This window comes from Scyliorhinus canicula, chromosome 1, assembly GCF_902713615.1.
Source record: "Scyliorhinus canicula chromosome 1, sScyCan1.1, whole genome shotgun sequence".
In the NCBI taxonomy this organism is placed as follows: Eukaryota; Metazoa; Chordata; class Chondrichthyes; order Carcharhiniformes; family Scyliorhinidae; genus Scyliorhinus; species Scyliorhinus canicula.
The window spans coordinates 202,078,298-202,094,270 of record NC_052146.1 but is presented as its reverse complement, the minus strand read 5'-3'; the positions used below and the strand labels follow the sequence as shown (position 1 = coordinate 202,094,270).

The 15,973-nt window shown below is 41.5% G+C and overlaps 1 protein-coding gene across 1 annotated transcript in view; it reads left to right on the top strand.

Moving 5' to 3' along the window:
- The window catches only part of LOC119971048 (beta-soluble NSF attachment protein), a 74,817-nt gene extending 59,319 nt beyond the window's left edge, over positions 1-15,498 (top strand). The window contains exons 8-11 of the mRNA XM_038806171.1: positions 251-355; positions 3,114-3,182; positions 8,167-8,217; positions 11,622-15,498. Coding sequence (XP_038662099.1) covers positions 251-355; positions 3,114-3,182; positions 8,167-8,217; positions 11,622-11,720 — 324 coding nt within the window. The 3' untranslated portion in view covers positions 11,721-15,498. The remainder of the gene's footprint in view (positions 1-250; positions 356-3,113; positions 3,183-8,166; positions 8,218-11,621) is intronic.
- The last annotated feature ends 475 nt before the right edge of the window (positions 15,499-15,973 follow it).

The following is a 15,973-nucleotide window of genomic DNA, read 5'->3' as shown; positions in this document are numbered from 1 at the left end:
CGTAGTGTCCGGCCACATTGAATCCTCCCAACCTGGCAGTGCCAGGAGCACATAAACTGGGACACACAACTGGGGGATATCACTTGCTCAATTCTCCGGGTTATGATTGTAGACCTGTGCAAACTTCCATTTACATTGCTTCTCCAGGTTTTCGCCAAAGTTGTGTTGGATGATTGGGAAGAGAAATTCCCATTGTTCCGTTATGTGCTCACATCTAGTCAAGCATGTTGTGGTGCTTTATGTTCTTCAGGTTGGGACCAATACGATGGATAACCCATTGCTGAAATATAGTGCAAAGGAATATTTCTTCAAAGCAGCGCTGTGCCATTTTATTGTTGATGAGCTGAATGCTAAGGTGGGTGTGAATTCATTCTCACACATTACTTGGGGTACTGGGCGTAGAGTGGAATTCGGATGATAATCAAGCTCAGGCTGGTGAGTTGAAAGTTTATTTCTGCTGGTCGTCAGGCCCCTAAATGAAATTATTTTCAACAGCCTTAACTCTGTTCATGGGGAAACGGTGGTACAATGGCATTGTCACTGGACTAGTAATCCAGAGACCCAGGGTAATTCTTTGGGGACCTGGGTACAAATCCCCCCACGGCAGATGGTAAAATTTGAATTCAATTTTTAAAAAATTGGAATTAAAAGTAGCACGATGACCAGGAAACCATCTGGTTCACTAAGGGAGGGAAATCTGCCGCCCTGGTCTGGCCCACATGTGACTCCAGACCCACAGCAATATGGTTGATTCTTAAATGCCCTCTGAAATGGCCCAGCAAGGCACACAGTTCAAGGGCAATTAGGGATAGGCAATAAATGCTGGCCCAACAGTGACACCCCATCCCCGAATGGAATATAAAAAAAAGTTCCCTTTGAGCCACAGATTTAAAAACTCCACGAGTAGCTGTCTCTGTTGGTGAGAGCAGCAACATGGTTGGTTATGCTCATGGAAATATCACACTGGTATAGGAAGTGGCATAGTTCTGGGGATGGATTTCAAGTACATTTGTGGCGTGAAAGGGTAATTACTTTTGCAATTACAGCACCACTGATATCCCTCCTCCATGTTTGGTTAAAAAAAAACCCAATAGAACAATTTTAGGAAGGTAGGGTGTCAAAAGGAAAGAAGACATTGCATGTTGAGAAATATGAGCCGAAATGTCTAACTGACATTATTTGGATTAGTGTGAGTATTAGGATAATACAGTTGAGGTTATTGAACTGTCTTTTACATGAGCAATGAGTGGAAATACTGCAACTTGAGTTTGTTGGGAGAGGTGGGTTACAGATGAAACTCTGATGGGTTTATCTTTGAGTGATCTATCTTTAGCAGAGAACATGGATGGCAGTCATTTTATAGAATGTGCAGAGCATAAGTATTCTTGTAACTGGGGTAAGTTTGGAACTGGGCCGAGCTTGTGCTGGGTGGGGCAGCCAGCGCTGACTTGTAGTAGAGGACAAGTGGAGATCTAAGCCATGCCAAAATAAAATTGAGAGCGGAGCATATCATCGTTCATTCATTTCCCTCTTGCGAGTAGTTACATTTTCTGGAAAGGCAGAGAGAGATAGAGAATGAAACGGGGTAATAGTTCACATTTTACTGTACGGATAATGGTGAGACTGTCAACACTCACCATTATTACTATTAAAACTAGCAGAAACTCCTGACATACGCGCTTGCACAGGTAAGCTTGGAAATCTGTCAGTGATGCCCTCCTTCTCCAGGGGGTGCTGTTGCAGCCATCACCACCAAAATTTGTAAAATTATTTCATGATATGTAGGCATCACTGGCAAGGTGAAGGCGGTGGTGAGTTACTGTCTTGAAATACTCTGGTCTATCTGCCGCAGGTACATCCACAGTGCTGCTAGGGAGGGGGTTCCATGATTTTGATTCAGTGATGGTGAAGGAACGGTGATATAGGTTTAAGTCAGGAATGTTATGTGTACTTGGAAGGAAGCTTGCAGGCGGTTATGTTCCCATACATCTGCTGCCCTTGTCCTTCTAGATGGTACAGGTCACAGTTTGGCACCTGCTGTCAAATGAGATTTGGTAAATTGCTGCATATGGTACACACTGTTGCCACTGTGTGTCACCAAGATCAATTTTGTGGCATGGAATTGGGTTGGTTATCACCATTCTTGCACTAAGGACAGATTGCAAAGTTTGAGCTTTTACAAAAAGGAGTAAATGTGCTTTTAAGAGTGTAATAAATGATATATACAGCTGACAATGAAAATATATTTTACAAGGAAATTAAGTTGCAGGTTTCTGCTGACAATGAAAATATATTTTACAAGGAAATTAAGTTGCAGGTTTCCATTTTTTAAAGCTTTTCTATTTACTATTTTCCCTTAATCTTATTAGTATATCCCAGTATTAAGTTTGCTTCCTGTACAATTATTTAAACATAATTTATTTTTACCTCTTACTTTGCCTGTCTGCATGAATCTGTTAGGATTCTTCAATGTGGTTGAGAAGCTTCGCTGCTGCTTGCTGTCTCCAACATCACAGATCCCCATGCAGAGAGCACTTATTTCAAACACATGCTGGATGAAGGGAAATCTCTGCTGACAAGCCTGCTAAAAGTCTGTGGCCTGTGGTTAGGTGGATTGGCTATGCTAAATTGTCCCTTATATCTTTACGGTTAGGTGGGGTTACTAGGTTACGGCGATAGGGTGGGGTATGGGCCTAGGTAGGGTGTTCTTTCCAAGGGTCGGTGCAGACTTGATAGGCTGAATGGCCTCCTTCTGCACTGTAGGGATTCTGTGATTCAATGAACTGTAAGTGAGGTGAATGGTGAAATCCATTCCCTCACCACTTGGCAAAATTCAGGCTAATATAGCATCTTTTCCATTCCTGTGTAAGGGGCTGTAACCTACAAAAGTGTAATCAGATTGGAGGCACTATATATTCATGACTGAAATGCTAGCATTATCATGAACAGAAATGTATTAATAAGCCAAATTGAAAATGCTTATGAACATGAGTGTTATTAAGAAAGAAAACCAATTTAAGTAAAAATAAGTTAAATATTTTATTTTATCCCTCCATTTTGATTTTGCATATTTAATGAGCCTGTAATGAAATTAAATCATTGTTTTATCACAGATTGCTCTGGAGAAGTATGAAGAAATGTTCCCAGCATTTTCAGATTCACGAGAATGCAAACTTTTAAAGGTAATGCTTGAGAATCAATACACTTCTCAAAAAAGAGGGTTTACTATCTGGTAAGCTCGAAGTGGATTTCAACCCTAAGCGCTTTCTGTTAAGCCATCCCAGATCTAGAGCACTCCTTCAATTGGAGGTTAAAACAGCCACTTCCTGCAGACACTTATTTTGAGTCTAAGCAAATGAACTAATAAGAATAATAATCTTTATTAGTGTCACAAGTAGGCTTTCATTAACACTGCAATGAAGTTACTGTGAAAATCCCTCAGTTGCCACATTCCGGGTACACTGAGGAAGAATTCAGAATGTCCAATTCATCTAACAATAACTACTTCCCCAAGAAAGACAACCACCACCAGATAATGGCCGGAATTCTCCGGCTGTTCACCAGTGGCGGAAATCCCTGGTCCCGCTGGTGGCATGGGGTGGCTTCAATGGAAATTCCCATTGACAGGGGCGGGATCTGAGAATCCCGCCACCAGCGAATGGCGTGCCACCTCCTGCTTCCGGGAGACCAGAGAATCAAGCCCAGTATCTTCTTCCAGCTGGCCTTTTTAATAATTACCAGCTAGGTTGTAACTACATGGATATTAAAAGGGTCTGGGAGTCTCTCTTCACTGAGAGTGTACAACAGTTGAGGTCCTTACAAGTTGCATACATGAGCGGTTATACCGTACTAACTGATTTACTAATTTATTTAAGAACCATAATTAGCAATACACCAAATTGTTAAACACATCTCAATGTTAAAGTCAATACAAAGATGTAAAATACAATGGGCTCGATTCTCCGAGCTCCGCGTCGGGCCGCAACCACACCACGCCGCCCAGATGCCGGCATGCGATTCTCTGAGGTGCGGAGAATTGGCGCCATTTGCACCGGCGCGTTTGGCACGGCGCCAGTCGCGGGCCTCTGTCCGCGGCAGGGCCGCCGATTCTCCGGCCTTGATGGGCCGAGTGGCCGCGTGGAAACGGCAGAGTCCCTCTGGCGCCGTTCACCCCTGGTCGCTGCTGGCGGGAACTCTGCGCGAAGGGTCGGGGGCAGTCTCGGGGAGGGGGGCTCCGTCCCTAGGCGGGGGGGCTTCCGATGGGGTCTGGCACGCGATCGGGACCCACTGATTGGCGGGTCGGCCTCTTCCCCCCCCCCCCCCCCCCCCCCCCCCCCCCCCCACCCCGGGCCTACGTTTTTGCACGCTGGCCCCTGAACCACCATGCCATGTTGCTGAGGAAGTCCCCCACACATGGTCGGGTTGGCGCTGCATCCATTTGGTGCTGGGAAGGGAGGCTGGAGCGGTGTGAACTGCTCCAGTGCTATGCTGGGCCCCTGTGGGGGCCAGAATTGGTCATCCCTGCTCCCCTTTTGTGCCGTCGTGAATTTTCATTTTCATTTCTGGAGAATCGCACCCAATATTTCTAACATGGTTCCAGTATTAAAAAAGATTCTTACTACAGACTAAAATGTCTCCGAATATGTGTTAAATATTTAAAGCAAAGTGTTACCTTAAATCCCCAAGTGTTTTAGCTGTCTGATGAGCTGGATTCTCCAGAGCAGAAACTCGCTTTAAAACCTTTCAGCAGTGTGAGAAGTGTTGACCTATAGGTTTCTGTACAACCTGCCTGTCTCAAATGACTATCTTGTAGTCTATTGGATTGAATTACATCATCCTTAGCTGCTGTGGGTGCAATCTCTTTGTATGAACCCCTCCCTGTTTTATAAGGCTATATCATGCCTTTTATTGATAACTCTTTAATTGTTGCTTCATAGTGTGAAAATTGTGAGCGTATATCTGGTCAATAACTGTTTGTAATATCTTCTGGAATGTCTGGAATGACTTTTACTTTCTTATTCTCATCAATTGTATTTTACAAAATAAATTTAAACTCTACTGCATCTTAAGATTCCTTTGTCCATTATGAGGTTGTGGTGACCTACCAGGGCCTAGCGCTTAGGCCCGATTGAAATTGGTCATTTTAAATTAAGGAATTGGGTACTTTAAAATAAGCCACAGTCGCTCCAGCACAGCCTCATGGGAATTCAAACTGGGCAAGTTTGAGTACACAAAAGGTCAGACAGGACTGCCAAGAAGTGTCCGAACCGGCCCTGTCAATCGACCATCAAGATATAATCGATCCGATTGATATGCATGGGTCTATTGTTGCAAGCTCAGAACGCTTCAGACTTTCAGATGCCCACAGTTCCCGCCATCACCTTATTTGGTGTAGGAACTCCGGATTCCTCGGCAGCAAAGACTCGGCATGGGAGGTGACCTTGCCCAGACCAGAGAAGAAAGAATGACCAGACCATAGAAGGAAGGAAGAGACTTCCAGTGAAAACCACCTTCGGGAAGACAGACCAAAGGAATGCAGTGATCAAATCCACAGCCCTACCAAGCCATCTTTGTGGGTAGTATACACTGATCTTGGGTACTTCTAGTATATTTTGTGGGTAATTTAAGGGTTAATTTGTGTTAATAAATATTGTTGAATTTGAACTTGTATTTGTTGTTTGTTCTCCTCGTTAATAAAGACACATCGGGAAAACGTTTGAGTAAGCAAACTGGTTGAAAGTATCTGAGGTTTTACAGATACATCTTTTTTTCCCCCATTTCAGCAAATATTGAATCTTGTAAGAATGATGTGCAATATTCCAGTTAAGTTGATTAATGATTTTAAATTAATTGATAATGATTTAAGGAGGCATTCTGTACCATCTAGAGCCAATGTGTGATTCATTTTTCTTCTAAAAATATAAACCATCAGTGTCCCCCTTTGCAGACAACGTTGACTACGGCAGATTAAGATACTCTTTTAACATTTTATTTTCTCAAAACAAAAAGCCATTTAGGATGCAGAATAGACCGAGCTTAAATATTCTACTATTCCTGGGACACTATTATGCTGTATCTGTGCCTTGTGTAAGCTTTTGTAACAACCTATACCAGGATGTTCATGTGAAACAGTTTGGAAAAGTTCTATCTGATGAGATGTCCTGGGCATGTATCTGCAAAGGCTTTTGGGTAAGATCTGTTGGCCTGTTTAACTAAGGTAACCATTTATTCATTTCTGAAGTATAATATCCTAATTATACATGAATTCAATTATTTATATTTCACTTAACTAATCAATATTTCATGACAAGCTGAATAGGTGTTATGGAACTGAGGCATAAAAGATTGCCTTTATAGTAGGTAAGTAATTACGGCAAGAATGGAAAACTAAAAACGACTGAGAAATTGAATAATCAAACATTAGTATTCAGAGGCGAGTTTATTGAAACCTTTAAGATCCTGAGGGGTATTGACAGGGTGGATGTGGATAGGATGTTTCCTCTTGTGGCAGAATCTAAAAATAAGGGGTCATTCATTCAAGACAAGAGATGAGGAGAATTATTTCTCGCAGAGGGTCATGAGTCTCTGGAACTCTCTTCCTCAAAAGGCAGTTGAAGCAGAGTCATGAATATTAATAAGGCTGAGCTAGATAGATTTTTTGATCAACAAGGGGGTGAAAGGTTATTGGCAATAGATGAAAGGTTGCAATCAGATTAGCCATGATCTTATTACATAGTAGAGCAGGTTCGAAGGGCTGAGTGGCAATAACCACCAGCCCGAATAGCTACATAAAAATAGAAAGTTGCAAGAATAAATCAGAATAGACATTCATCTACAGAAAGAGACAGAATTAAAAATAAGTTATAAATTCATTGATCAGATTCCCAATTTACGATCTATCCTCAGTATATCGTTCCTAATTCCTAATCTCCCCCCCCCCCCAACTCCCCGGCACGGTGGAGGAGGAGGCAAACTATGGCAACTGGTATCCTGTTGGCGGGAAGGATCCGAAAATCTCACCCCTTAGTTGTAAAAGTATAAATATCTCAAACCCGCTAATGCTTGATACTGTATAAAGCTTATTTTTATGACAAATTTGGTCATTGATGATAGAAGTAGCAGCTACTATACATTGCTTGCTGCTGTCCATCATTCTGTTCATTGCCCTCTTTTGCTCACTTATTTTTAGACAACAACCACAGTCCTTTGCTAAAATAAGCCCCGAGTTAAAAATCTTAACAATTTATAACTCGGGTCCCATCTATTATAACCCGCATGGATGATTAACTACCCTGTTGGACTTGCAGAATAAGGGGGATACTTCATGTTACTTGGCCTTGTGTAAATAGAGTTGGCCAGTAAGGCATTGACTAGAGAAGACCCAGTAGGGAACAACTGGAACTGTAAATAATTGTAATTGTAAAATAAAGTAAGTTTATGTTTCGATCTACTTGGTGTAGACTCCTTGTTGCCCTAACAAAACCATCCCAGTGTAATAGAATAAATTAGAGTAAAATATAGAGTAAAATAGACAGTGACTTGAGTTCTGGACCTGGACGATGCCAAAAATAAAGTGACCACTTGCATTCTTGGATTGGAGTACCTATCACTGCTATGTTCTCCGTGGCAATAAATCTTTGCAGCACAGGAAAGATACTCCAAGGTTTGAGGAGAACACCAGTTCCCAATAACCATTTGAAAAAAGAAAGTTGTCAGAATAAACCTTCATATCATCAGCAGTAAGAGACAGAATGAAAAATAACAGTTATAAATCCATTGATCAGATTCCCAATTTAAGATCTATCCTCAGTACATAGGCACAGCCAAGGGGATCCCCCAAGGGGATATCATATTTCCCCTCACTATATTTTTATTTTTGGCATGGGGTATACCTCAATGTCTAAAAGTGCTTCATCGGCTGTAAAGCGCTTTGCAGAGCCTGCTGGTCATCAAAGGCTCTATATCAATGCAAGTCTTTCAAGACTCTCATTTTTCCAAAACCTAGGACTGCCCCAGATATACCAACCCCACCCCCTCAGCTCCTTGTCGTACTTTGTCTTTACCTCTGCGTGGTCACTTCATTCATTGCGACAGGCATGAATAGCAGCCCTATTGTGAACTTGCACCTGCATCCGTATTGACTGTTCTTCTTTTTCCTGTTGATAGAAATTGCTTGAAGCTCATGAGGAACAAAATGGTGAAGCATACACCGAAGCAGTAAGTACTGACAAGTTGTGAAAGGTTCAACTCCATTAATATTGCAGACTCAAAATATACGTTTTAAATAACATTCGTTTCAGAAACATAGGTCGACATCCATTGTGATGTGAGAGTTCAGATGGATTAATAGTTTCATTTATCGAAAGAGTTCAGGAATTGGTGATCTGACGCATAGTGTTAAAATCTCCATAGAGACCGATAGCCTTTAAAAGGAAATTCAAATTTCCAGTTAATAGCTGAAAGGATCACTAGACAGGATTTCACATTTTACGACTTTTATTGTAACTAAAAGCACCATCAACTAAACACTATCTTTGTGGTTAATTTATACTTCAGACTACCAAACAGGAAATTCCCCCTTTTCTTTTAGCACAACTGAAAGCGGCTTCGCAGATTTACTTTACACTGTCCTTCAAATAGACATTCAATTCTCCCAGAACTAGTCCAGGGAGATCTGTAGCTTCGAAGAGTCTACTTTTGTTTTTTTCCCTTCCTTAGCCTGGTAGTTTGTTTTCATGTATTTTATTTCAGGGCAGCAGGGTAGCATGGTGGTTAGCATAAATGCTTCACAGCTCCAGGGTCCCAGGTTCGATTCCCGGCTGGGTCACTGTCTGTGTGGAGTCTGCACGTCCTCCCCCTGTGTGCGTGGGTTTCCGCCGGGTGCTCCGGTTTCCTCTCACAGTCCAAAGATGTGCGGGTTAGGTGGATTGGCCATGCTAAATTGCCCGTAGTGTCCTAATAAAAGTAAGGTTAAGGGGGGAGTTGTTGGGTTACGGGTATAGGGTGGATACGTGGGTGAGTAGGGTGATCATGGCTCGGCACAACATTGAGGGCCGAAGGGCCTGTTCTGTGCTGTACTGTTCTATGTTCAATGTTCTAATACAAAAACATGAATAATCTGGTGAACGTTCTCCCCAACTCACAATTTTAGAGACTGTACAGGTTTATCCCCTTTTTCACCACCCTCCGCAACAAACAATTCCTTAAACATGTCAGTGAACAATCCCAGCGAGACTCAAAGCCCTCCCCTGAACCCCTCAATTCGAACTTGATCTTTTCCAGTCGGAGGAAGTCGTACAGGTCCGCCCAGTATATTTCTCTAACTTCTCATACCCCCAAACCATATGTGCGTGGTTTGCTGGTCCTTGCCCACACTTCACACATTCCTGCCTGCCACCCCTGGAAGAACTCACTCACCCTCGCCTGAGTCATGTGTACCACCTAAAACTGTATTAAACTCATCCTTGCACACCGAGGTCGAGTTAATCCTGCACATCGCCTCTTCCACACTCCCCATCCTATCTCACTACCCCCCCCCCCACTCCTCCTCCCATTTCTCCTTGATCCTCACCACTTGTATTCCCCCCCTGCTCCTCCAGCCACCCATATATGTCCCCAATCCTACCCTCCCCTTCCACATCCAGACGCAGCAACCGTTCCAAAAGGGAATATTTCGGAAGCGGGGAAACCCGATCCACGCTTTCCTGTGAAGTCCCTCACTTGTAAATACCTAAATTCACTTCCTTTCAGGAACACTACTCTCTCCTGCAACTCTTCCACACTGCGAACCTCTCCTCCAAATATAAACCCCTCGCCCTCACCAGCCCCACCCACCTCTCTCATCTCCTGTACTTACTATCCGTCTCTCCCGGTCCTCACTTTCACAGTGAGGCTTTTTCACACCGATTCTTCCTCAAAGTGCAAGCTAAGCAAATCTAGTTTCACTTTAACTCCTCCTGAATTTTGTTTTCTTAGTCCAAGTGTGGACACACCCACACAATTCCACATGAGGAACCACAGCATCTTGCTGCTTGTAGTTGCTCTCCTTCTCTAGGGTCTTGGAGGACTAACCTTGTCTGAGAGTTTTCATGGAAATCTCACACCCTTCCCCCTCAAAGACCAATCACTATGGCAATGTGAATCACATGGGCCTTATATCCAGGTAGAAATGCTGATTAGTTATCCCTCGGAACCCAACTCTCTTTTATCTTGGAAATATATGAACATTGTTCAGCACAACTGGTCACAATCAGACATTTGTAACACTTTCCTGTGACTTTAGAGACTCACAGTCTATCCTCTGTCCGCATAGAGGCTTCTGCCATTGACTTCAAATGTAAATACTTTGCATCTTCTTCCTAGTAAAACAATCTGGCCCCTGTTAAATCCCTTAATAATCAGAGCAGGCAGAAGTCAGCACAGGTCACAAGGCTATCTTCATTTACCTGAAATTACAGACACAGTCCCAAAGTGTAACCATCTTAGATACCTCATAATTGTAACAAGATATGGGGTGGTGCATATTATTCATTTTTTTGCTGCTATTGGTTCGATTTTTCTATTGAGAAACTTCAACACCTGCAAAGCCATTTTACAGGAGGGATGGGAATGGTAGCCTTGCGGTAATGTTATTGAACTAGTACTACACAGGCCTGGACTAATGCTAATTCCACCACAGCAGCTGGGGAGATTTGAATGCAATTGATTAAAAAATGCTAGTCTCGTAAATTATGATCATGAAGCTACAAGATTGCTGTGAATACCCATCAGATTCATTAATCTCCTTTGGAGAAGACCTGCTGTCCTTAGCCAGCCTCGCTGACACAGGATTCTAGACCAACAGCAATGTGCTTGACTCCTAATTACCATCTGAGGCAGTCTTGCAAGCTACTCGGCTATATCAAACCATTACAAAAAATGTCAAATAAGAGTTGGACACTCTACACAGTATTGATCTATGCACTGGAAACGACAGCTGGACGCCATGGCCTAATCAACCCTGCAAAGTTCTCCTTACTAATGTATGCCAAAAATTGGAAGAGCTCACTCACAGGCTAGTCAAGCAACAGCCTGACATAGTCATGCTCACTGAATCATACATTACAGCCATACCAGTAGCCACTCTCCTTCATTGTCATTACTGGGAATGCCCTGAACCACAAGAAGTCGTGGCACAGTGGTAGGGGGTCCTTAGTATTGAATCTGGACAGGGGCGGCACAGTGGCGCAGTGGTTAGCATTGTTGCCTCATGGTGTTGAGAACCCGGGCTCGATCTCAGCCCCGGGTCACTGTCCATGTGGAGTTTGCACATTCTCCCCGTGTCTGCGTGGGTTTCGCCCCCACAACCCAAAGATGTGCAGGGTAGGTGATTGGCCATGCTAAAATTGTCCCTTAATTAGGAAAAAATAAGAATTGGGTACTCTAAATTTCAAAATAAAGTATTGAATCTGACTGCATGAAGCCCATGGCACCAGGTCAAACATGGGCAAAGCTAGAAATTCTGAATTACCTAGGTATCTCCAGGTGTGTGTTTGTGCTTTTCTAAGCCAGATAAAATGTTCTCATATGTCAAACAGTCCTTGTCAGTTGGATGGACGTTTTATTTTTGTTTGTTCCTATAGGTGAAAGAATTTGATTCGATATCACGATTGGACCAATGGCTGACGACAATGTTGCTACGCATCAAAAAGTCCATTCACGGAGAAGGAGATCTCAAGTGAAAGCTATGCAAAAATTGCGGCGCTGTTCCTAAGTTGTGACATGCTATTGTGCGTACTGGGTTGTAACAAACATGGATATACCTGTTTCAGTGTTAATAGTTCAGTTTTGTTTCCTTTGTGTACTATGCCAGTGTAATGTATCATTTAACTATTTTGTTTTTTGCCCATTCTGCTGATTAATGTCCAATTTGGGGAATTATCCCAGCCATAGCCATCGCAGCACTATGAAGGGCATGGTTAAGATACCTTTAACGTTCATTTTGCTTGAAAACCATTCTGAATTCTAGTACAATTTCCTGTTTTGTGCCAGTGAAAGTCTTATCAGGCAGCTGCAGCAAAGGACTGTGGAGAAACTTATGTTGGAGTACAATTTCTGAAATTCCGGCACTCTGGTCAACCCTGAAGTTCATGACGCTAGTTCACCAAATGGCACATCATTGAAACATATTTTAAAATGTTGACTCTGCAGCGATACAAAATGTTCCAGTTCGAAAACTTCATCTGCACTTTTTTTCAGGTGCTGATTTTAAAAAAATATGATCAGTCGCCAGGATTCATAGATAACTGTAAGGAAAAGGAAAAACTCAATGTCTTTCGTGTCTCATTTTGTACGTTAAAAAATGTTTCATGTTAGCCACACCAATTAGTGTTATGGATTAAACAGTCCGTAAACTGGTTAGTTCTGTCTGATTTGTGGAATGGTTTAAGAATGTATCAAAACACATTTATTTCCAAGCTGTAAATAATTCTATTAACATGGCTGAAGTAGATTTTTCTTTCAATTGGCATTCTTTTAACCACTTATTCTAATCTACTATTTATTTTTTTAAACTTAGAATGCTCATGGACATGATGGAAAAGGTTTGTTTTAAACTGCTTATGGAATGTAGTGGCAGGCATAGGCTGTTTCTGTTCATGGTGCATAGTTGGTAATGTGGCAACTTTTCCAATTGGCAGTATGTCCAAGTGAGTATGTGATGTTTTATATAAATGGAAGTTTGTTTTTGTAAATCCAGAAAACAGAATATTTTGTGAAAGGCTTTTGCAAATTTTTTTGACATTGCGTGTGTTTATGTATGTATATGTAACAAAGTTTATAACCGCCTATCGTGGGTCTAATGGTGTGCTGCTGCTGCTTTATTGTACGTGGGCGCAAGTCCATCGTTGACACACTATTAGCCTGGGCTTAAAGGTGTTCAGCTGTGAACTGTATTGTTGGGCACGATTTTTGCAAAACTTCTTGTAAGGGGAGGCTTGCCAGAGCAAATTATTCACTTGGTCAATGTGTGAAACACCTAGCTGTGTTATAGGGAATAGTAATGATGCTGTTAGGATCTTGTAATTGTACTGCAAGCAATCAATGTAACAGGCGAGTCCACTGATCAAATATTGCCTCCCACATATGGATTTAAATGAGCAGTATTATCCTTAAAGCTTTCAAGACTAAATAAATGCCACTCTGCCATTGACAAGTAGAAATAATAAGCTGAATGCAGGACAAGAAATAGCACCTCAGGGCATGGGAGAGAGGAGATACAAATCCATTCGAAGTGTCCGGCTCCATAAACTATACTTCATAAAATAAATACATTCCATCCCCGTATGCAATCTTTAGAAGCCGAGCACTCTACATATAAACATGTTCCCATCGGTGTTTACTAAAGCATCCGAAAGAAGCTGGCCAATGTACTGAGTGTTCCTGTGATTGTGATTTACACTTTACAAACAAATACATGACTGCATTTGATGATGTTTAGTTTTCCGCGTTTGTGATACTGTGTATTCAGATTTGACCTTGAACTAAAATATTTAATTTGTTGATCTATTTTACGGCTTCAAACCTGGCTCTTCGAAAAAACACAAAGCTGGGCTTGACTCACGTTGCACGAATGGGCGTTTTATGTTTCAGAATATTTTAATTTTGTCAAATGCAGATGCTGGGTACGGACAAATGAACTCAGTACAGGTATTGTTGTGTATTTTCAGTTCATAACATTACTTTCAGAATGAAAATTGCAGGCTTATCTTACAGCAAGAGGTTTTGGTGCCAGTCGGGATTCAGTGTCCTCCATGTTCACTAGTGCTCATTCCAAATCTGTTTAGTTGTTACACTCAAGTGATTTGTTTTGCGTTTTCTTGTCTCAATATTTTGTAAATTGATTTTTTAAACTAAATCCTCAACTGTTTAACCTAAAGAATATAGATTGAATTAAAGTTATTTATTTTTGAAGAGTGGAAAGAAACTAGAAGCTATAATTGTTTAGTTAGTTTGTATAACTTGTACCTGCAGTTGGATTGTGCAAAAAACAGGAGTTACAATGGTGTTGTGAAAAATAATTTCTAGTAGCAGATGAAATTCTGGGATCAAGGTTCAAATTGTTGCAAAGGCCCAATTTAGCAAGTGCAGCAATTTTCACTGAAATCAATTCTTGAACATTTAATTGAAAATGTAGATGAAACTTCCTTATTAGGCATTCTATTAATGGTGGATTTGAGTCTTTTATTGTAGCAGTTATTTGTGCTGGATAAACATTTTATGCATAGGGCACTAAATAAGAAAAATACATTAATTCGGATTTCTCTCATTACATTCCCAATGAAATGCTGCAAATATCCTTGATGTGTAATCCGGTGAGTTGCAACCTGTCACACAGCAATTTGGTCATTGGGATGAAGCAATTTAAATAACTTCTCTTGCATTCCTTCTCTTTAGTATTAAAAAATAACAAAATTGTTCAATTGGAGCTTTCAGCAAATGACTTTCAAATTAATAAAACTCCATTTGTTTTAAAGAAATTGTTTAGATGGAGTTAGTCTCTCCCCCAGCTCAAGTTGACCAGAAACACACCGACCCACAGTTGTCAGGAATATTGTTCCCCCCCCCCCCCCAATCTCAATCAATTTAATAGTGAAAATTCCCTACCCCTTTTAAAAATAAAATCTATATCCTGAGGTTTCTTCTGTGGTCCCAGCATAGGCCAAGCAATTGCTATATGGCTAAAAATCTGACTCGGCAATTGGCAAAATAACACAGCAGTACAAGAGTAGCACTGGATTTTTTCCCCCATCCACACCTGTAAAATTGTAAACCTATTTGAACAAATAGTGATGTGTGATCCCAGAGCTCTCACTGGATTTAATTGAAAATATTTGACAACTGTGGGGCATGATAGCTTTAACTATGCCATAGAAAGCCAGAGAGACTTTAAAAAGATAGGGGTGAAATTCCTTCTAATTCCAGTGAGGAAGATATTCTGAACTTCACCCCTTGATGTTAAGAAGTAATTTAAAGTACTTCCCCCCCCCCCCCCCCCCCCCCCCCCGCCACATACACGCACATCCATCTCCCTGGTTTAAATTTTAAATTAAATATCTGCAAAGCTGTGTATTCCTTTTTGTTAGACAACCAGCGAGTATTTTGACAGGAACTTCACTGGCTTTTTCCTTGGTATTATATCCAGCTTGTTTGTAACGGCACTGAGCTGTTGCCACTATGTCGTGCGGATTGTATGCTTGTTTCAATGTATTGTGTTTCGATGTTAGTGTTGTCCCAGTGTAATTATTTAAATACAGCATGTTGTGTCTTCATAGGTATTGTTAACAAATGTGTATTAGAAATCGTTTAATATTGAATGCATCAAGACAATCTAGTCTTTGTGGTGTTTTGTCAAATTTGCAGAACTATGAAGACCAATGATTCTGAAAATTGGTCTGTTACTGAAACACACAAAAAAAACCAATTCCTCCATTAAAATAAAATATCCTGTCTATTATCAAAGCTGTGTGTTCCTTGACTTTTTTTTTCCTGAACCTTGAACTTACAATGGAGTTCCAGTCTCGGTCTCCTCCACTTGCTCATTCACATTCTATCCCCCTCAGTATTATCCAGAACAGACAGGTAGGCCATGATGGAACCATCAGTTCACCAGACACGTGTTTCCGATGTGAATCTAGGCTTTAATCGACTTACTTCAGAGCCAGCCTGTTACCTGATGATGAACTCGTAGTGAACTCAGGCTGACTCTGGACACGGGTATTTATACAGCTGCACTAGGGGGAGGAGTCGTGGGTGGAGCCCAGTACAAGTTCCTGAATGCTCCCAGCGCTACTCCCCCTAGTGGTAGAATAGCGCTACTGCACGTACAAAGACAGTGTTAATTAACATATATACATCTATATTACATTCACCACAGGCCACTCAGCCCATCAAGTTTGCTCTGCCATTCAATGAGATCATGGCTGATCTGATGATC